This window comes from Carcharodon carcharias, chromosome 11, assembly GCF_017639515.1.
Source record: "Carcharodon carcharias isolate sCarCar2 chromosome 11, sCarCar2.pri, whole genome shotgun sequence".
Taxonomy (NCBI): Eukaryota; Metazoa; Chordata; class Chondrichthyes; order Lamniformes; family Lamnidae; genus Carcharodon; species Carcharodon carcharias.
The window spans coordinates 26130630-26153678 of NC_054477.1; the positions used below are offsets into that span (position 1 = coordinate 26130630).

The 23049-nt window shown below is 42.9% G+C and overlaps 2 protein-coding genes across 2 annotated transcripts in view; one reads left to right on the plus strand and one right to left on the minus strand.

Moving 5' to 3' along the window:
- The window catches only part of gabra5 (gamma-aminobutyric acid type A receptor subunit alpha5), a 90937-nt gene extending 70804 nt beyond the window's left edge, over positions 1-20133 (minus strand). Inside the window, exons 1-4 of the mRNA XM_041198657.1 lie at positions 19976-20133; positions 18168-18289; positions 17513-17580; positions 17209-17429 (exon numbers count right to left, since the gene is read on the minus strand). Coding sequence (XP_041054591.1) covers positions 17209-17429; positions 17513-17580; positions 18168-18289; positions 19976-20133 — 569 coding nt within the window. The remainder of the gene's footprint in view (positions 1-17208; positions 17430-17512; positions 17581-18167; positions 18290-19975) is intronic.
- Positions 1-23049, plus strand: part of gabrb3 (gamma-aminobutyric acid type A receptor subunit beta3) — a 509233-nt gene that overhangs the window by 37753 nt on the left and 448431 nt on the right. The gene's annotated exons all lie outside the window — the stretch shown is intronic.

A 23049-nucleotide genomic window follows, 5' to 3' on the forward strand; every position in this document is an offset into this window, starting at 1 on the left:
ATACTGTGGCCCCAAGAGCAGGTCAGAGGCTAGAAATCCTGTGATGAGTAACTCAACTCCTGACTCCCCAAAACCTGTCCACCATCTACAAGGCACAAGTCAGGAGTGTGATAGAATACACCCCGCTTGCCTAGATGAATGCAGCTGCCACAACACTCAAGAAGCTTGACACCATCCAGGGCAAAGCAGCCCACTTGATCAGCACCCCATCCACCACCTTAAGCATTCACTTCCTCCACCACTGACACACAGTGGCAGTGTTTTATACTATCTGCAAGATGGACCACAGCAACTCGTCAAGCCTCCTTTGATCGCACATTCCAAACCCATGATTTTCTATAAACCTAGTAGAACAAGGGCAGCAGATGCATGGGAACACCACATCCTGCAAGTTCCCCTCCAAGCCATACACCATCCTGACTTGGAGATATATAGCCATTGCTTTACTGTTGCTGGGTTAAAATCCTGGAGCAGTTTTCCTAACAGCTCTGTGGGTGTACCTATGCCATATGGACTGCAGTGGTTCAAGAAGGTAGCTTCTACCTCTCTCAAGGCAATCTGGGGTGGGCAGCAAATGCTGGCCTTGCTGGTGATGTTTACATCCCATACATGAATAAAAGGTAATGATCAATCGTCATTGACCTGAAATGTTACCCTGCAACCTCTCTCCATAGATGCTACCTGAACTATTGAGTGTTCCCAGCATTTTATGAATGATGAAGGGTGTAATAATCGGATAATAATGTGTAATAATGGCAACAAGAGTTAAAAAAAGCAATAAAAAGACACGAAAGGAGAAGAAAAAGCAAGAAAGAATGAAGGAAATAGAGAGAAATGAAATCGGGCTGTACCTCGCACAGTAATTGTAAGTAAAGAAAGCCGCAATTTGGAAGAGTTGAACCTATCGATCAAGTCTTGGACGATTGGTCTCATTATGTTGAACGCCTCGCGTTCTTCTTCCAGGCGATCGACATTGTGGGGGAGGAGAAGCGCGTGATCCTCTTATCCATGTGTGGGGTAAGACATATGGATTAACTCAAAATTTGTTGACACCCAGTGCCCCAGATTCAAAAAGTCTTGATGACTTAGTGAGCCTCATAAGTAATCACTACAGCCAAAGCCCTCGGTGACGATGCAACGGTTCAAATTTAACTCAAGGAATAGAGCCGCGGGGGAGACAATTGTTTGTTATGTAGCAAGTCTGAAACAATTAACAGGATATTGCGAGTTTGGTAAGTCTATCAATGATATGTTTAGAAATTGTATGGGTGTGTGGCATAAATCACGATGTGACTCAGACGGGATTACTGTCAAACAAATTTGGATTTTCAGAAGGTAGTGGAAATTGCTCTGGCAATGGAAGGTGCTGTGCGAGACTCGAAAACCAGACAGGGAGCGCAAAATGGCACCGTCCTCCATGTTGAGCAGGGAGCCTCAGGCAAAAGGAGCGTGAAAATGCAAAGCTTTACTCAGAAGCAGATAGAAATAGAAGGCCTGTCAATCATCTTTGGTGTTAAGAAATTTCACCAGTACGTACAAGGTCACCGTTTTACTATCATATCGGACCACAAGCCCTTGCTGGGATTGTTCAGTGAAGACAAGGCTATACCCTCTATAGCCCCAGTAAGAAGACAAAGATGGGCATTGATCTTGGCAGTGTATACTTTCATTCATAGACCCGGAAGTCAAATTGCAAACATTGATGCATTTAGTCGTTTGCGCATGCAAGTTAACGATGAGGATGTTCCAATTCCTCAACAACTCGTTTTATTATTGAACTTCCTGGACTTAGCACCGATATGTGCTGGACAGATTAGAGATTGGACAAGCCGAGACCCGGTCTTATCCAAAGTAAGAGAACAAGTTCTTCATTGTCGGTCACAAGAACACGAATCTGACAAAATGAAATCGTATTTTCAGAGAAGATTCAAGATAGCCAGCGAGGAAGGTATCTTATTGTGGGGAGCACGAGTGATTGTTCCTCCAAATGGACAAAAGCCATTGTTATCTGAACTTCACAGAGCACATCCTGGAATTTCCCAAATGAAGACCATAGCATGCAGCTATCTATGATGGCCTGGGATGGATATGGATGGAGAAATATAGAGAACTTAGTGAGGAGCTGTATGCAGTGTCAGCAAGTGCAAAAGTTACCTTCAGCAGCTCTGTTACAACCTCGGTAGTGGACAGGAAGCCCATGTGCGATGACACATTGACTGTGTGGGACCTTTTATGGGAACAATATTTCTACTTATTGTCGACGCTCACTCAAAATGGATGGACATATACGAAACGAAGCTGACATCTTCTGCTACAATAGACAAGTTACGACAAAGTTTCACAATCAACGGACTACCAGAAGTGGTCGTATCAGGCAATAGAACAGTATTTACGAGTGCCAAGATTCACCGATTTATCAGCCTCAACTGTATTACTCATGTGAAAACCGTACCCCCTTCTTCAAATGGACTGGCTGAGAGTGCGGTTCAAGTGTTCAAGTCTGGTATGAAGAAATTGTGTGGAGGTTCTACAGTGTCTAAACTAGCACATTTTCTTTCCCATTGTAGTATCACCCCTCATACGACATCTGGTATCACACCTGCAGAATTGTTGATAAAGCACCATCTCCAATCGGGATTGAGCCTAATTAGGCCAAACTTTATGGGGGGGGTGGGGGGGAAGATGGAAAGAAGTATGGAAGTCAGAAAGCTGGACATAACTGGCAAAGTTGTGACAGGACGTTTAATGTAGGAGAGAAAGTATATGTGAAGAATTTTAGAGAAGGACCAACATGATTGTTTGGTGAAACAAGTGCAGTAACTGGATCTCTTTCCTACCACATGAAAATGGAAGATCGAGTCATACGGAGACATGAGGAACATATAAGAAGAGGAACAAAATATCCAGAAATGATTCCATCAGTGTTTGTGACTGAGTCAACGTCTCCTGTTGAAAGAACTCAATTGAGTACAGATGTGTCTGAAGGGTTGCGTGTACCTGAAAGAGTCGAGGAAACAGATTTGCAGGTGCCTACTGAAGAAGCAGATGCTCAGATGACTCCAGTGAAAGGAGTTCCAGATAAAACATCAGAATTTGTAGAGCTGAGACGTTCTACACGCATAAGGAAACCCCCAGAAAGGCTGATTTTGTAAATTACTTATCTGTGTGAAAAAATTGATATTTTGAGAAAAATTTTAAAATGTATTTCGGAATAAAGAGGGAAGTCTGTAGTAATCTGATGTGTAATATACCTTTAAAATGAATGTTGTAATGGAAGATCTTAGTATCCAATAGCAGAGTAGCATGAGCTACCTCTGTAGTCAGCAGTCTTGAGTTAGAGTCTGAAGTGTAAAGGCAGAGTTTTGAGTTGTAAGCACACAAGTGTAGCTGCTGTAAATAAACAGAATGTGTTTCTTCTGAGAACGGTCTACTGACCTTCTCTGTCTTTGGTACCAATTCGGTCACCCCGAAACAAGCGTGCAACCTGGATCCTTAAGTCCCAACAAACCAGGGTGCGGGATCCAACAAAAGGCCTCTTTTGAGCTTAGAGACACACTCTGGAAAGAAATAAGGTACTAATAGGGAATAGAAGTTCAAGGAAGAGGTAAATACTGGAATAAACTTGGCACACAAGTGCACATATCATACATCTGTGCTACAATATAGTGCAAATCCCAGCAAACTTTTGTATGGGACACATAGCTGCCTGAAATGAACAGAGTTGATGATGCATACGCTAATTGTATCTGTTTGGAAGGGATCTGCTAAACATTGAATACTGCTCCGAGGGACCAATGCCACATCAGATTTATTTTGGGGGTCGTTGCCTTCAAACAGAATTTTAAACAAAGTGAGCGAAAAAGAGCTTTTCTCTACTTTTACTAGCCGTGTTGTTAGGGAACTAGAATAGCCTAGAAGGGTAAAAGAATAAGCGTCCTCCCAATTATCATTAAAATAATAATTTGATTGATACAAATCAGTTGAATGGGGACTGAGAATATACAATGTATAGAGTTCTGGTATGATAGCCAAGTGGTTATGGTACTGGGCTTGTAACCCCAAGATCAAGAGTTCAAATCTCACCATGACAAATTATGGAAAAAAAATGTAATTTCATCTGAATAGGAACAGATGGAAATGTGTTTGTACTCAAAAGAGTTACAATGTACAGGGGCTACATTTTGAGGTAGCAGTGCACAGCCCTTTAAGTCATAGGTAACCAACTGCCCAGGAATCACTGTTAACAAGATTCAAGCTGGTTGGTTAAGCCAAAACCAAGCCACAGATGTTTTCTTTATTGGGAGAGAGTTTATTGACTGTTTCAATTTCACAGCTCTCCTCCCACACACCCAGTGTCCCAGCTATTCCCTATTAATATGTGCTTCAAGACAATTAATACCCATCACCTGTTTCTCTTAACCTTAACAATGTAATTAACATTAACAAATCTTAATTGACAAGATATTAACAACTACCTGCAGTCTATAAACTCCAGTAATACATCCTACACAGCTTAGGAACTCAGTTCCCTTGTTTCTTTATTTCTTATTTCTTGCTACCTCCTCCATCAATTTCCTGGAACTTGGTGGGATGTTCTTGTTACTGATCTGTTATCAGCTGCAACTTGAGGTATATGGCAATTGACACAGTGTTAAATTTTGGATATGGCTGCACACCGAGCATCCAGAGATTGTTTAGACCAGTAGTACAATACAGTTTGAAGGGGTTTTTAAAATTAAAGCCTTTTGATCATGTTGCCTTCCTGCAGATCTCAATTATAACCTGTTCAGGACAGTAGTGGGGGTCCTGCTTTAAATATGCAGATCAGGCTCCGATGATGCCATCGACCAGCCAGTTTCAATTTCAAACTGAGAAAGGTTACAAGGGTTTCCATCCGACCAGATGTATCAGGAAGCAGAACTGGAGTCAGAAGAAGCCAGTAAAGTAGGCTTATTTAAGCGTTCTGTGTGTACCTGAAAGAGCAGGGTTGCTCCCCCAGACACCAGAAGGAAATCTTTGTTTTCTTCAGCCTGCCCCCAACCCCACACCCCCGACTTCAGGCTTCCCAAACGTCCAATCTCCCCCTCAGCCACTTACTAGCCAGCAGGCATTCCATCATATCACTGCATCTCTTCTTGCTCAAAAAAGCAGTCCTGCCAATTGGCTAGCCAGTGCATCCTGCCAGGTTTAGGTGGGAGATTGTCAGAAAGCATAGCAATGAGACCCAAGAGTTAAGATCCCATGTGGGGAGGGCTGAATAGTATCCCATCTGCCTCATCTCCTGGCCCCAACAATCCCATTCTTTCATTAAGCTCTTGGGCCAAACACCAAGCACCTTAGTCATGCATTGATGCAGACTGTATAGTCAAATTTATCCATACAACAGCTGTGCACCCTAATTAATGAAGGGGGTGTGAGATCCTCACCTTTCGTGACCTCTACAGCTTAGAAGGACAAGGGCAGCAGATGCACGGAGACACCACCATGTGCAAATTCCCCTCCAAGTCACTCACCATCCTCACTTAGAAATACATTTCCGTTCCTTCACTGTTGCTGGGTCAAAATCCTGGAACTCCCTCCCTAACAGCACTGCTGGTGTAGCTGCACCACATGGACTGCAGCGGTTCAAGAGGTGAGATTGTTCTGCAGGTACCTTCAGCTACTTTAGCCAAATGGCCACTCATCATGTGCCACCCTCTGAGTTTTGATAAGCTATTAAACTACTTGAAGCATTATAGATGATGATGTGGTCACCTGAAATTTTCAGAGTTTCTCCAAGGTATCTGCTGATCTTCCACTGAAACATCGCAGGGACAACTGGAGAACTCCACGTAAATTCTACTCCATTATATTTTCCTTTTTGATACCACAATTTATTTATGATATGTTCTGCAATATACCACTTTCTTTCTGTTTACAATAGCCTCTAGGATATTCAGAATGGAAAACAGCAGCCAATATGACTGTGCCATTTATATTGCTCAGGTTTGACTGAGCAGCAGTAATTAGGAGAGAACGTAACCAATGATAGCATTTCCCAGCTTACTGCTTTCATAAAAAAAGCACAACAAGACCATCTTGGAGGAAGCCTTCCGAGTTGGTACCAAACCAATTGGAGGCTGATGGATGTGTTCTATCTCCCAGGAGAGACATTAGGACCTGAAAAGGGGCAAGATAGGTTCAACCTTAATAATATTAAAACATCAAAGAAGCATTAGAATATTGGATAGAAGTCAGTAAAAGTACCAAAAAAAAATAGGAGAATGGGGTTGGGGAGCGGGTTGGGGATGGGCAGAAATGTTGATTATTCATTTCTCAGTGTTTCCGTGGTACAATGTTAAAATTACCATAGATTGCAGCATATAAGTCGATCTCACTTTTATTGTCCCCAAAAGTCATGTTTTTGTATATACTCAGCATATAAGTCAACCCCTTTTTCAGCCACAGCATTAGTAGTCAGCCTCAATTTTTTCGCCCTATAATAGATGTTTTACTTATTGGTGTCTTATATCTGGGTTCAAGGGATCCAGCAGGTGATACATCTGTGTTGCAAAGATGCTCGGGAGTTTAAGGCACACCCACACAGAGCAGACCCCATGTGGCAATCGACAAAGATGGTGGCAACCCACTCTTTTATACTCAGCATATAAATTGACCCCAGTTTTAGGAAGGATTATTCGGTTTCTAACGTCAACTTATACGTTGACATCTACGGTGCAGTAAAATAGCTGTTCTTGATAAGGTTATTTTATCACTAAGGCTAATTTCAGCGTTTGGGTGTGAGATGGGGACTGAAAGCAGATAGCACAGAGAGATAGAATTACTGCTGCTTAACTAAGGATTAGGGTTGCAATTTAATCTCTCTTCAAAATTATTCAACATTTGCTTTAACAGTCTGCACCATTAGATGGAGGTAATGGTGTCATGGTATTGTCACTGGACTAGTAATCCAGAGACCTAGGGTAATCTTCTGGGGACCTGGGTTCAAATCCTGCTTTGGTAGATGGTGGAATTTGAATTCAATAAAAATCTGGAATTAAAAGTCTACTGATAACCATGGAATGATTGTTGTAGAAATCCATCTAGTTCACTAATAGGAAAGGAAATCTGTCATCTTACCTGGTCTGGCCTACATGTGACTCCAGACCAGGTATGCCCTCGGAACAAGGGCAAGGCAATTAGGAATGAATGGACAATAAATGCTGACCTAGCCAGTGATGCCCACACACCATGAATGAATAATAAAAAGAGCTGCTTGGTTTGGGTACTGTGTTATAAATTTGATATACAACACCTACCTACATATCTGCTCAATAATTTATATTTATAAATATTACTGATTCTGTAACAAGATGATTATTTTTTCAGTAGTAATCTCTCTTCTATTGGATATTGTTCCAACTTGGTGTGATACCAAAATCCTGTAAAAGCCCCTTTCTGAGCAAGGGATCTCACTCAGCATCATAGAAACTGCTCATTGTCATCCTGAGACATAATATCACTGGAACAGTCACAAACAAATTAGTGAATTTTCAAATACAAGTCAATTGAATCATATATCACGACCACGGTAGAACTTTACAAATCATACCTCAGTGGACAATTCTGGGCACCACAATCAGGTAAATCCTTAGAAAAGGTGTACAGGAAGTTTACCAGGGTGTTACCAGGGATGAGGGACTTCAGTTATGATCGGTTGGAAAAGTTAAGAAGACTGTTTACCTTGAGACACAGAAGGCTAAGAGGTGACCTTATGGAGATTTGAAACATGATGAGGTTTGACTGAATAGGCAGAAAAAACAAACTATTCCCTCTGCTGAATAGATCAATAACTAGAGCTCATAGGTTCAACATCATTGGCAAAAGATCTAGGAGGGGAGAAATTTTTTCACACAATTGCAGGGATCGGGAATGTTCTATATGTAAAGGTGGTGGAAGCTCATTCCTGAAATCATTTTAAAAGGGAGTTGGACAGCTGCTTGAGGATGAGGGACTTACACAGTTATCAGCAAAAGGAGTGGATATTCAACTAAGTGCAACTGTTCTTTCAACGTGCCAGCACAGCCATGACTGGCCAAATGGCCTTATTCTGTACTGTACTTTTCTATGATGCTATGTTACAAGATTGTCCTGATTGATTTATGTCACCAGAGTGTTGCTGTTGCAGTTTATAACACTTCTAAATAACTGTAATCGTGCTAAAGCTCGGTGCATGCTACACATCTGTTATTATTTTTAAGATGAATGCGTAAGACCAAAGCAGAGGATATCATTGTTCATGGCATCTTTTATGAAAATGTTTTGTTCTTTATGGTGAGGGATGTTTGTGCTCTGGCATTTCCAATTAAATTATTAGCGGTAAAAATCCCTCTGCTCCGATAAAACACAATCTAGCAAATAGTACAACTCCTTCAACTCCACCTCAACCCTATCCCTTATAAGAGCAATATGGCGGTCTGAAATTCATTGATGGTTGGATTTGACCTTTGTTGAAAATTACAGGACACAAATTCTATGGAGCTGGGGCTGTTTTCAGGCACAAAACGAATGCCTACAGTGGGTGAGCCGGGCACACTCATTATGCACCAGGAGTGTGCTGCATGCTATAGGAAAAGAGGCAGCAAGGGCACACCCCTGCATCATGCTACACTAATACGGGACCCAAAGTCAGTTTGTGGCCCTATTTGTAAAACAAGGGCTGCTCTGAACACAGCCGAAATTGTGGTCGACATACAGCCTAACTAGCATTCTTTAAAGGGAGACTGGAGGCTGCCACCAAAAAGGTGAATTTGCATTACCTCATTTTTTAGAATATAATATGTTGCCCAAGTATAATACCCACCTAGCCTTTCATGAACAAAAAGTCTTATCACCGTGTATAATATGCACCAAGACTTTGGTATTACTGGAGCCAAAGTGTCATTATTCCTTTGGGGATGGAGGGGAGGGTTGGAGCATGACAGAGCAGTTGCCAGCAATGGACATCAGTTGAGGCATGCTGGGAAGTGCTGAGGGTGCTTCTCTGCTGGAGGATTCCTGCACTGGCTGCCTCATACATACCCAAAGTATTAAGATAGTCATTCCATAAAAGTTTTTGGATGACATCCTACTGCTGGTTGAGTCCTTTGGTGGATTAATGCCTTGCAATCCTTAGAAGGTTTGCCTCAGAGGAGAACCCTCATCAAGCTGATCTTGAAGGAAAGGGACGATCTAACTCTCTTTCGGGCAACCATTTCCTTGTGTAGCCTCCATGTTTCTTTAAGAGAGTTTCTATCCTTCTGACTTTATACAGTCTCAGGGAGGGAACAGAGATGTGGCCACAGTTCCTCTGTGGCTCTAATATAAGGATCAACTGCATTCCCTGTGAGGCCCACTTACAGGCTGCAAGAAAAAAACTCACTTTGGTTTGTTACCATGTACAATGGGCACCTTAACTTCTAAGTCTATTTTTTAAGGGGAAAATGCATATTATATTTGGGAAATTATGGTTAAAAAAATGCTGTCCTAAGTGTGAATCCAGAAGATGTTGGTATGTTCATTGCTAATGAGCTGCCTGAGGATTTGCAGCATGTGTCAGTAACTTCATGGTCCCATTTAAAGGAGGCCTGAGGCCCAATATCAGGTGGGCCTTCAGCCTATTGATTCTGACATAGGGATAAGTACTGGCCTGAACCAACTTCTGGGACAGTGTGTTTGTCTTTGTTACTCAAACCTTCTGTCCTTCTTTTTATTCAGCCTTTTAACATTATTGATTTAGTTTTTGCCTTTTTATTTTGTTTGCAACCCCGCTGGGGTCCCACGTTCAACAACTTGTAAACTGGAGATCATCCAAACCCTGCTGCCTGTGTCCTTACTCACATTGAATCCACCCGTCCACCCAAAATATGCTGAGTTGTTACATGGTCACGGTGGCTTGAGAAATGTGATTGAGGCGATGCGCAGCTTCAGAATTGCAGACTGAACAATTTGAGAGTGTGAAATATAAAGCCTCTTCATAATCGCACATAATCCAAGAACTAAATAGCCTCTGCATAAGTGCCTGCTGTGGCTCGGCCAATTGCTGCTATTCCTCTTTTCCCTGTATCTTATTCATTAATTCCTTCTGACCTGTTACCCCGAATTAATAGGTAAGATGGCTATCTTCCCAGCAGCTCTGAACTTCTGGTATTTTTTTTTATATTTGATCATGGAATGTGGGTATTGCTGGCTTGACCAGCATTTGTTGTCCATCCCTTATTGCCCTTGAGAAGGTGAAGGTTGGGTGAAACTTTGCTGTGTGATTTGAACATACAAACACAATGGATTTGTAATGAAATTTACTGCTCTCCATTTTCATGAAGAAGTTAATCTAGTTATTTTCAAGCCATTAAGATAGCAAAGAGTTTTCAGTTGAACATGTTGAACATCTATACCTTAAAAGCAAACAGCATGAGTTCACTGCAGATGCAGTTTCCCTAGATACTCTGTTTCTCTAGCTTATCTTCTAAAGTGACATGTTTAAAAATTGTCCCCTCTGCACCACCCTCTATCACGCACAAAGGCTTCTCTATATCAGTCCGTGCAAGTTTTTAATCTTTGTTCAGATTCATCCTGCCCACATTCTTCTTCCGAGCTATCTGGTTATTCTGTGCACATCAAAATGAAAGGAAGATTTGCATTTTTAAAGCACCTTTCATGGCCACAGGACATCCCAAAGCACTTCACAGCCATTGAAGTGCTTTTGAAATGTAGTCATTATTGTGATGTAGGTAACACAACAGCCAATGTGTGCACAGCATGCTCCCACAAACAGCAATATTATTTTGACCAGGTAGCTTGTTTTTTGGTGTTCACTGAGGGATAAATATTGGCCAAGACAGCAGGGATAACACCCCTGGTTCTTCCTCACACAATTGCCATAGGATCTTTTATGGCTACCTGAGAGGGCAGACGGGGACTCAGTTTAACATCTTGCCACCAGTAGCGCTCTGTCAGAACTGCATTGTAGTGTCAGCCTCAATTTTTGTGCTCAAGTCCTGGAGCTGGACTTGATCCCACAACTGTTTGACTTGGGGGAAATGTGCTACCAATGGAGTCACAGCTGACAGAATGCTATGTCAATACAGAAGCTGCAAAATATTTAATATCTGAAAATTAATATGTACCAATAAAGAACATGATTTTATTCCTAGAAAGCTTTCTCTCCCTAGCACATAGCTGATAAAAAAGGTGACATTTATAAAACATTGCTTGGTTGTCAGTTGCTGCAAATAGACTGAGGTCATGTTGAAAGACAGTTACAACATAGAGATCACACCTGTACCAATGATAATGGGACTCCTGGGGCCAACATGACCAGTAACCTATATAAAGAGGATAGGTTCTATTTATAAACCACTCATGGCACTGGCCATAATTCACTCTCTGACATTGTGGTTTGACTTACAGGCACAGGAAAATAAATCATATTTACTGAATCTTAATAACTTTGTAAAAGATGTTGAAACATAATTCAGTGAATACTTAGGCAACATTAATTGAATTAGGAAGCAAAAACGTAGCTTTAACAGTGCACTACATTCATTAATGGCTCTGTTCCATTGTAACTAGAGGCAATGCATAGAATTGTTACAGCACATAAGGCGGCCATTAAGCCCATCATGTCTGCATCAGCTCTCCAAATGAGCAATTTGCTTGGTGTCATTCTCCTACCTTCTCCCCGTAACTCTGCACATTCCTCCTCTTCAAATAACAGTCTAATTCCTTTTCACATGCTTGAATTGACCATGCCTCCAGCGCACACTCTTAAGTGCATTCCAGACCCGAACACCTTACTGCGTGAAAAAGATTTTTCTCATGTTGCTTTTGCTTCTTTTGCTAATTACAAACCTGTGCCTCTCCTTCTCAATCCTTTCGCAAGTGGGAACAGTTTGTCCCTGTCTACCTTGTCCAGTGTCCAGACCCCCTCATGATTTGAATATCTCTATTAAATCTCTTCTCAACCTTCTCTTCTCCAAGGAAAACAGTCCTAACTTCTCCAATCTATCTTCATACCTGTACTTCCTAGACCCTGGAACCATTCTTGTGAAGTTTTTTTACACCTTCACACCCTTCCTAAAATGTGGCACCCAGCAATAAATGCAATACTCCAGCTGAGGCTGAGCTAGTGTTTTATACAAGTTCAACATAAGCTCCTTGATCCTGTACTCTATGCCCCTAGGGTAGTCTATTTTTTATTAACTACCCCCTCAACCTGTCCTGTCACCTTCAATGGCTTATGCATATATACACCCAGCTCCCTCTGCTCCTGCACCCCCTTTTGAATTGTACCCTTTTGTTTTGTATTCTCGCTCTGTTTTTTGTACCAAAATGAATCACCTCACACTTCTCCTCATTGAACTTCATCCACCCCCTGTCCACTCATTTCACCAACTTGTCCATGTCTTGTTGAGGTTCTACAATATCCTCCACACAGTTCACAATGCTTCCAAGTTTTGTATCATCTGCAAATTTTGAAACTGTACTTTGTACATCAAGTTCTAAGCCATTACTACATATCAGGAAGAGCAAGAGTCCCAAAGCTGATCCCCGGGGAACGCCACTACAAACCTTCCTCCTGGCCGAAAAAGCATCCATTAATAATTACTCTGTTTGCTGTCACTCAGCCAATTTCATATCCCTGTTGCTACTTACAAGTATTAATTCCTTTTGGGATGCATCAAAGTGGATCTATTGCAGCAACAACTTACATTTGCATAGATCCTTGGCCTTTGACTGGAACATTATAAAGCAAAATTTGACATTGAGCCATGTAAGGAGATATTAGGGCAGATGATCAAAAGCTTGGTCAAAGAAGTAGGTTTGAAGGAAGGCCTGAAAGAAGGAAAGTGAGGTCGAGAGGCGTAGGGAGGGAATGCAAGAGCTTAGGGCCTCAGCAGCTGAGGCTTTGGGCAGCAATTAAAATCAGAGATTCTCAAGGGTTCAGAATTAGAGGAACACAGATATCTGAGGGTTGTAGGGGCTGGAGGAGACTACAGAGCTAAGGAGGGATGAGGACATGGAGGGATTTGAAAAAGAGAATAAGAATTTTAAAATTGAAGCATTGTTTAACCAGGACCTAATGTAGGTTAATGAACACAGGGACGATGGGTGATAGGTAATCACCTACAACCATAGACAGGTTCTCAGCCTTACCATAATGTAAGGCCTCAAGGCCTGAACTCCCTCTTCCTTTCCCCTCTACCTAGCACAACACTGCTGTTTTTGTTAACCAGCTCATTTATTGACCAGGTTAACACCTCAATTGACTCTAGGATTGGATTTTTCAACCCCTACCACGTCACTCACTGTCTTCCATCCTCATTGCTTACCCTGATGCAATTCTTGCCTCTGCAATTTTCAGTTTGAGGGCTGGAGATTTAAGTGTATCTGATGCCTGACTAACTTGGAAAGGTTTTTGGAGTGACATCTCAAGCAATATTTGCCTCCCTCTCAGAGCCAAATCCTTTCCTCTAGGATCATCTTGGATGGTTACCATGTTCCCAAGCTCCCATGCTTCAAACAGCAATAATTGTCCAAAACCTCCAGCCCTATGCCTTGACTCCATATCAGTATGTAGCTTCTTGTTCATTAGTACAGTATTTAAAAGGCCTATTTCCTCTATAATATCTACCTTTTATTGCCCTGATCTCCTCCGATTTGATCCTGGGCTGGGTGTCTAAAGCTAAATGGTATCCGTCACCAAGGTTACTTCCTTCCATATCCATGGCATCACACACCTGCACCCTTAACTCACTCAGATCACTGCTATAAATGCTTAGCTGTGCTTTTGTTGTCTACAGATTCATCCTGCTTAGTCCCTTCCTCTTCAGCTTTCTGGGCTTCACTCCAACTATCCAAACCTTTGGCACTTGCCTCCAGCCCCACTCACCTATCACTCCCATCTTCACTTGGTTCCATTGGGTCCCCATTTCAGTATACCAAATTCAAAAGCCTCATTTGAATTTACAAATCCCTCATCCCACCATGCTTCTGCAACCTCCTCCAGCTCTTTGCCCCAACTAATGCTGTTTAATCCAAAAATTCCGGCCTCCTTTCCATCTGTGGGAAAAATTTTCCCCCATTGGAGGAGAAGTGCGGGAGCAGGAGAGGGTGTGGGCAAGCGCGCCTACGATCGGCGCCCCCAATCGGGGGGGCATGCTGCCATTTTACGCGGGTGGGTCAATTAAGACCCGCCCAGTGTGACATCCGCCAGGAAGCGCTACGTGCTCCCTAAGTGAGCAGAAGGGGATTCCCTCAACCGAGAGTGCGCTCTTTCATGCATGCGCACGAAAGAGCGCACTGATCTCCCTGAGGCTAAGTGCTGCCACAGGGAGACCAGCTCCAGATTAAAAATTGTTAAACAAATGATAGATAGATTTCCCTGACATGTCCCCTCATGTGACGCTGGCACATGAGTTGGGACATGTCCATAACTTTTATTGAAATCTTTATTAAATATTTAAATACCCTCATGAAACCTCTTCCCACCCGTGGATGAGGTTTCATGCTTTGTCTTAAGCCCGCCAGGGCTCCAGACCTGCCCGCCAACCTTAAGGTTGGATTGGCAGGTCCATTAATGATGTTAGTTACTTCTTAAATGGCCTCAATAGGCCGTTGACAGGTCGGCGGGTGACAGCTGATTCGGCTGCACCCCTGCCGACCTGAGAGTAGAAATGATGTGGGATGTTGTCAGGAGTTCCGCCCGACATCACCCCGCATCATTTTACTTGTCGATAAGTGGGTCCCGCCCCTGCTCACCGACTGGAAGATCCTCCCCAATATGGCACAGCCTTTAGCTATGGTCTCCCAACCCTTTGGAACTCCCTCTATAAAACCTTCAATCTTGCTCTCAGTTTATAAGCTGAAGAGATTTTTTTTTCCCTACACACAATTTTGCGATTGTGATATTTGGAGAGAACTCTCTCTTTGAGCCAAGAATTAGATTCATATCCAGGTTATATCAACAAGACACTGCAGAGTGGGGCGGACACAATGGGCTGAATGGCCTCCTTCTGTACTGTCAACGTCTATGTGACTGCCAATCAAAACTATAGCTACTGATCAGAGTACCGAACAGGACTAGTTTTTAATCTTCTAAAAAGAAAGACTTGCATTTATATAGCGTCTTTCACAGGATGTCCCAAATAACTTTCTAGCCAATGAAGTACTTTTTGAAGTAGTCACTCTTGTGATGTAGGCAACACGGCAGCCAATTTGCACGCAGTAAGCTCCCACAAGCAGGTGTGTGATAATAACCAGACAACCTGTTTTTATGATGTTGATTGAGGGTTAAAGATTGGGTAGGACCTTGGAGAGATTACCCTGGTTCTTCTTCCAAACACGGGCATGGGATCTTCTACGTCCACCTCCTCAGCACTCTCTCAGTATTGCAATGAACATAAACTAAGGAATATTATTTATGTTGAAAAATTTGCTTAAATTTCCCCAATTACTCTTCGTTACATGTGTTAGACAATGTTTGTCAGGTGAAACTTGAGACTTCACTGAAGGAAGCATTTATAAAGGTGCAAGGAAGACATCTGGTGGTGACTAATGGGTATGGCACCTGCTCGTTCAGAGACAAAGAAAATCATGGGCAGGATTTTTAGGTTGGTGTGCAGGCGGGATCGATGGGCCCGGGAGCAGCCGGGGAACGGACCGCCATCTGCAGTCGACCCCCAACCACGATTTCACAATGGCCCGGCGAGTTAACGGTGAGCCAGCATGAAATGCGCGCTGAAATGCTCAGCGCTGCCAAGGTGCCGGGAGGAGTGCAGGCACGGATGAGCGCTGAATGAAAGCTCCTTGAAGGCAGAGAGCTGCCTCAGGGAGCTAAAGACTTCAAAACAATTAAATATTTTAAAATCTGGATAAAAATATTCACACATCAGAAGCAGTCACCTGAACATATACATGATAAATGCATGGACAGAATTTTTTTTTAAATTTAATAACGGAAACCTCATCCTGCCCTTGGATGAGGTTTCATCAAAAATGCCTAGCAGCTTCGTCCATCCGGACCACACAAAATCAGGGACAATTGGAACCATAACTTTAATTGTCTTCTTAATTGTCAGTGGGTCCGCTTCTCACACTCACGCGCACCAACTGAAATATCGCGCAAGTGCAGGATGATGTCGGGGGTGCCTGATTATGCATGTGATCGGGGCAGGCGTGTGCCTGCATGCCAACCTTAAATTTCTGCCCCATGTTTGTGTGTAATCCCTGGATAGGCAAATATCCCTACCTTTGTAATGACAAAGTAGAAGTTAACATTCTTTTATTAATTACAGTACTGTGGAAGCACTTAAGGTTTAATTTGCAGCATTGGATTACATCTAAAATCATCATTTTAAAATATAATCTGAAAACACTAGTTGAAAACAACTGAGCCAATTATTTAACAAAGGCAATCGGATTTTATCTCACACAATTAGTCATGGTGACCCTAGTTGATAACGCAACAGCTGAAAATAGATCTAAACATGAAAATTGTTTGGGAACAAACCTCATTGAAGTTAATTTTGTTATTTTCTCCACACACACACACACATATACTATATATATACACACACACATACACATATACATATTTTATACACACACGTAATATTTATATTTACACCATATAGAGATAATTAAAAGACCAATCTAAGAGTAATCCTAATCTGATTCAATCATGGTTTCAGATCTTGAACTTCGTCACTTTTATCCTCTTTAATAAAACTTAATAAATTTAAAATTATTTGTAATAGTTTTTTATTCGTTCATGGATGTGGGTATTGCATTTATTACCCATCCCTAATTGCCCTCATTCAGAGGGCACTTAAAAGTCAACCACATTGCCTCCTTTAAAGGACATTAGTGAACCAGCTTGGTAATGGTTTTGGAGTCACCAGATTATTATTGAATTCAAATTTCACCATCAGCTGTAGCGGGATTCGGACCCGGGTCCCCAGAGCATTACCCTGGGTCCCTACAATGCTAGTCGAGCGACTATGCCAGCGCCCCTCCGTCCGGCCTGATGTAATACATTCATTTTAAATACTATTCAGAAAAATAAGTTGGCAAGATCATATGTTTTACCCTTGGTATACGTTGCTTATACTGTGACGTTTTCTTCTATATTGAGAATAGACAATTCCCGCCAGTACTGCGTATGCAGTAGGAAAAACATTGAGTAATTACCTCATAGTGTACAGCAGAGTGCCGTCGTCCACCAGCCGGAGCAGTTTGTTAGGGGTGGTCATATTGTGAGCTATCGATTTCTTGCCATTATGAAAGAAAGTATCTGGAGTCCAGATCTTACTCGCCAGCATGTTGTTCAGTGACAAGAGCTGCATGGGCCCTTTAAACTTCAGACGCTCGTCCTTCCAACTTTGGCGGAAGAATACATCGATCGTGTACTCCTGTAAGGGATAAGGCAGTGATTGGTGGGGTTACTGTTGAAAATGTGGAATCCAGCCCCGCAGAAACATTTCTGGGAACTTACCATTTCAGTGTCCGAGACGGGGCCAAAGCTTGTTACGTAGATGTCAGTTTTAACTTCAGTGATTCTTTCTGTAAAATATCATCCATAAAGGAAATAATCAACATTCTGTCCGCCCACCAAACTCCATCTTTAGCGTGTTGCCTTATATGAGTGCAAATGAGCTCAGAATTCCTACAAATACGTCAGGAATTATTTTTAAGCACACCGCTCTCTGCCTTTTAATATGAGAAAATGATGGATTTATTATGAACGTTGAGCCTTCACAAACGAGGCTGTTCATCGTGTCAGTCCCAGCCCTTCGAAAGAGTTATCCAATTAGCCCCCCCACACCCCTATTCTTTCCCCAGACCCGTGGACATGCCTCTTGTTCAAATATACATCCAATGCATTTTTGACAGCTATTCCCACCCGTCTTCCGGCAGTGCATTTCAGATCATGGCACTCCGCTGATTAAAGACACTTCAGTTCCCCAAATCGCGTTCTTTGGTTCATTTTACCTCATAAAGGCTCAATTTGATTTCAACCTAGCCCTTTCATATAAAATGTTTCGAACATCCCCGGCCGATGTCCCAGCACCGTACATTTGGAGGGAGACATCAACACCCGCACCATCGGATTTCAGGAAATTAAGCCTGGGACGGATCAGTGAACTCACCCCCTAGTCCCGGCCGAAGTCTGTTATCATATCCGTCCAGCAGCCCGTCCAAAATTCGAGTGAAGATGGTGATATTGTCGTTGGTGTGCTGTTTCGGCGCAGGGGTGACGCTCTGTGACAAACTGAGGGTACAGTTTTTGCAAGCAAAAGATTAAACAAAAATATTCGCTGATTTATATTTTCCATTAACATGACAAAGTCTTGGCGGTTTAGTTGTGTACGTGGTTTGGTAGATCAATACAAAGCTATGACTCATTCCCAACGCGCTTGCTAATCCAGGAATGCATTGAACTAACTTTTTCCCGAGACCGATTTTTCGCATTCGGAGCTGAGCCGTGATCGTAATTTATCGATTGCCCCTTCCTCCAAGTTACCCCCACCTCAGAGCAGGAAGCTGGAATGTTTAATGGTATTGAACATTCTAGCAACAATTCCCTTCAGACCAAAAGGGTAACATGAACACGGTACTTCGCAAATGGACAGATGAGTAACACACTAATTATCTAGAAGTGTTTCAGAGAGGAGAAAATCAGAAAGGCATTAAGCACTAACTGTTGAGTAAGCAACGCACATAGCACTGAATCTCAGCCCTTGGCTAGCTTGACAGCTGATAGTTATGTGCAATGGATGGATACATTAATTGGAAAGAGAATCGGTTCTATTTGAAAGAACCTAAACGGCAGTTGACTTCAGGTAGTCCAGGGGCAATGATCCTGGACAGGAACAATCTCTCCCTGACTTCATTATCCATTCCGGTACAGACACAGAACATGAACGCATCCTGAGCTAGTTTCGTTCATGCCTACACGCCGCTGCTTCATGTCAAATCGATCATTACTAACTTGAGTCCCACTCTAGTCAAACTTCACAGCCGCCGGGAACTCCTGGAAACTTACCCCGGGCGCCAGTTTAGACTTGACACAAGCAGCAACCACAGCGTGCTAAATCTGTACAATTTCCCACCGTCCATTTCCACAGCACGCTGGTTTCAAAATCCCAATCCTGACCGAGGCTTGTCAGCTGCCTCCTGGATCCGACAGTGAAGCAGCTCTCAATAAATCTGTGATTAACAAACGCAGTGAATAATGTGATCATTACTATCCGGGCCCAAGGAGCTGACCCAGCAGAACATATTACCTCGGTTTAAATCATTCGCTTCAAAGGGCGGGGGAATATAAATCAAAGTCATCAATGTGGCACCTCATACAGAGATCCCCCGGGTCAGATTACTGCAATAATACCGCCGATGTTAGAACATCATTTTTTTTTTTGACTGCTTCCATTTCAGCAACTACCTTTCGGGTCATTGTTAGTTGTAGCAGGATTTGGGCCAACACAGAGGCTGGGAATACAATAAGCCCAGGCTAGTAGCGCTGTTTTATTCAGCCTTCATTCATACATACAACAGATTTTAGAAAATTAAGTCATTCGATTATTTTGAACCTCTGCAATGAGAATGTAATTCAGGTTATTAATTTCAGAAAACCTTGCTTTGATTATGCTAACCCCCCCCCCCCCCCACCTCACCCCCTCCAATCCTATCTTTCATAAATATTCTGCTATCATATCTCAATGCACATAACAAATGAACGCCCAGCCCGCTTCAAACAGTCAAGCGGCCCAAACATTAATGTGCTCCAACTTTAAATACCTTCAGACCGGCAGAACAATCACTTGGCGCTGTCCTTTCAGCACCACTAAGAGAGCGGCCAGGCTGCACTGAGAAGATCCTGCCTCCCCACACTCTGCACCCTTTGTAATGGCGAGTTAGCAGGCTGAGCTTGTTGGAGTGGGGGTGTGTGTCTTGCAGGGGGAGCGGTGAAGCTACATGCGGGCTGCGGCTCCTGCTGCTGCCGCTGCCGCCGCCCCGCCGGCACCGCTCTGAAGCCTGGGGCTGGGGGAAGGAGGCGCGCCTGCGCTCCAGGCGCTTGCACCCTCTCCGGGCATCGCCCAGCCAGCCAATCATCTTGCCCGCTCCTCTTGGGGGTGTACGCAGGCATGGGCACTAAAGCAATTCAGTTGCCACATTAGAGGAGGGTGGGGCGGATTGGGGTGGGGTCGAGGTTTGCGGCAGGGGTTCACCTGGACAGTCTTTCACTCTAATGCAACGAAGAAATGCAAACAGTCGCCAAAAGGGGGACCAAACCTTGTTTTTGCACAGCACTGACGATGCCATGTGAAGACCAGGAGTGGTACTCGGGAGTGTACTGGAGGGTATAACACCTTCCTCTTAACATAATCTTGATGGTCTGTAATTCACAGGTCAGGGTGGCTACACAAAACTGGAGCCCCTGGAAACTCCTCTCTACAGAATCACAGAGTGGTTACAGCACAGAAGGAGGCCATTCGGCCCGTTCTGTCTGAGCTGGCTCTCCGTAGGTGCGACCTTCCTAGTGCCACTCTCCCGCCTTTTCCCTGTAGCCCTGCACATTCTTCATTTTCAGCTAATAATCCAGGAACTGCATAAGATGTGATTTTACAGGGTAAAACTGGAAGCAAGTCCAGTGCAGTAAATTCTGTCGATTGAAGTTTAGGGCAATTCAAGCCCAGGTATGATTACAGAAGGCTTGGCGGGGACATGGAAGGAGAAAGGACTCAATTAAATCTTCGTTAATTCTATGCACATTTACCCAAGTGATGTACTCGGAAGGGCGCTAAAGAGCTATACAGGAGAAACCAGAGCCGTAACGCTGGAACAGATTAGTTAGACTCCGGGACTGTGTATGGAGACTGGATTGTAGCATATTCTAGGCGGGGAAAGGCTCTGCAAGAAGTTTGATTCAGTGAGATTGTACACAATAGCATTATAGGGAGAGTTTTAAATAGTAGGGCAGGAGTCCACATTTGTATAATAGCTAAATCGACAATTAGCGATGGAACCGACATCTTGAGTGTAGCAGAGTGCAGTGGTGGAACTGTCCATAAAACAATACCGGGATCTTTACAAGTGTAAGATTCTGAATGGCGAGATTTAGCTCTAAGATTATACAAGCTGAGAGTATATGGGACGACAGGTCAAGATTGTTTAAGTTTGTGAAAGGTAGGACTGGACTCTCTCTTTGAGTGACCAGATTCGGCATTATGATCGGGGTCTCGAAAGTTGAGGACCACTCTATAAACCTAAGTCAGACTGTGGGAACCTATTCCGGGCTATAAGGAAAACGGTGTGGAGGTCTCTCCCAGCAGCAGTGAAAATCCTTAAGGAGGGGGAAATGAACAGGAAATTGTTCGATATCTCAGCTATCGTTCTGGGAAGGGAATGTGTTTTGTTTGCATTGAGAATGTATCATCCGAAGAAGACTATTGAATGTAAAGTGGAATCATCAGAGAGGGTCGACAGCAATAGATTCCGCTACAGATTGGACACTGGGGGTCTATAGAATTATGTAGAATTATTTTAAGACTGGATTTCATGATCATATAAATTCAAACTTAGACGGTTCTTATTATGGAATCTATAGGTTCTGCATTGTGATCTTTGTCCATAACAACTCATTCAACACGCCCTTTATTTGTTTCCCCTCAAAATGGCTTGAACCAAAATTATTTTCATGCTCACCCAGCCCCCTCTCAAGCCCTATGTTTATATGCCTGTTAATTGGGTTCTCTAATTAGTTTGCTATCACCTCAAAGGCTTTGCGGGTTCTGCTCACTTCGCTCTGATTGGTTTTCCATATTAATTATTTCCGTTACTTACCCGGTTACCTGGTGACTCCGCTTACACTCATCAACCTTCTTCAGATAACACACCCCTGGTCTGCACACAGGCCTCGCTCAATCCACTCACATTGCATTACTGCTTTGTTTTTCATTGCTAATATTACCTGTGTGAGCACAGTTCTATGAGTGGTGTATCGATATCCTTTTTAATTGTTGCATTCTGACCAATCTTCACGCGAATCTAAACAGGCGATTTCTTTTAGCAAAGCATTTTAGCCTGTGGGGCATAGTCTGTGAACCCAATCGTGCCCTTATCCAATGTCCATGCACACTCGTAGTTTGCAGCGTGGGTCAGTGGGTAGTGATCAAAATTGGGCCAATTTGGCCTTCCCTAACCTAGGAATACCGAAGCCAGAAATAAGTTATACCCCAATGCCATTTTGGCTCATGTCGGATAAGGTGTCCAGGAATCAATTTTGGAAGTTATAGTCTGAAAGGCTTTCTTATATCCAAAATCCAAAAATAAATAGCTATAAATCTGAAACAGAAATAGAAAATGTTGAGAACCCTCAGGTTAGCCAATACTGTGGAGAGAGCAGTTATGAGCGTGATCCTTGTGAAGAGACATTCTGAAATGTTAATTTATCTGCTCTCTCCACGAATGATGAGTGACTCGTCGAGTATTTCCAGCACATTTTGTTTTTGTCCCTCCTATATGCTGCATTTAAGCACCGAGTCATTATGGAAGCTTAACTATTCAATATGTTACCCCCTCCTTGTCTTTAGGAGGGTGATGAAAAAAACCCACCCACATGCACAGAGCTAAGATCAGGCCTTATTTTCATCCGAGGTCTTCAAATATGTAAATTTATGTCAAAAATTCAACCATCTTTTGCCCTTTCCTGGTTCCATTGGCTGCCATTCTCCTTCTGATATTTTTGTCCATTATCTCCGCTTGTTAAAACTCACTCACAGCACTGCCTCCTACACGTTTGGCTCCCCTTTGATATCAATATTCCTTTCCCCTCAACAAATCTCTTTGGAAAGTTCAGCTCCATCAAATGCTGCATGACAGCTTTTACATTTTGGAACAGCCATGATACAGATCTCACATTCCTGGACTTGGTACAAGCAACAAAGATTACTTTTTTAAAAAATGAGAATCCTCTTACTTTCGGCCTCCAGTGCCTCTGTCTCCACTCTAACCTTTGTTTCTTTTCGC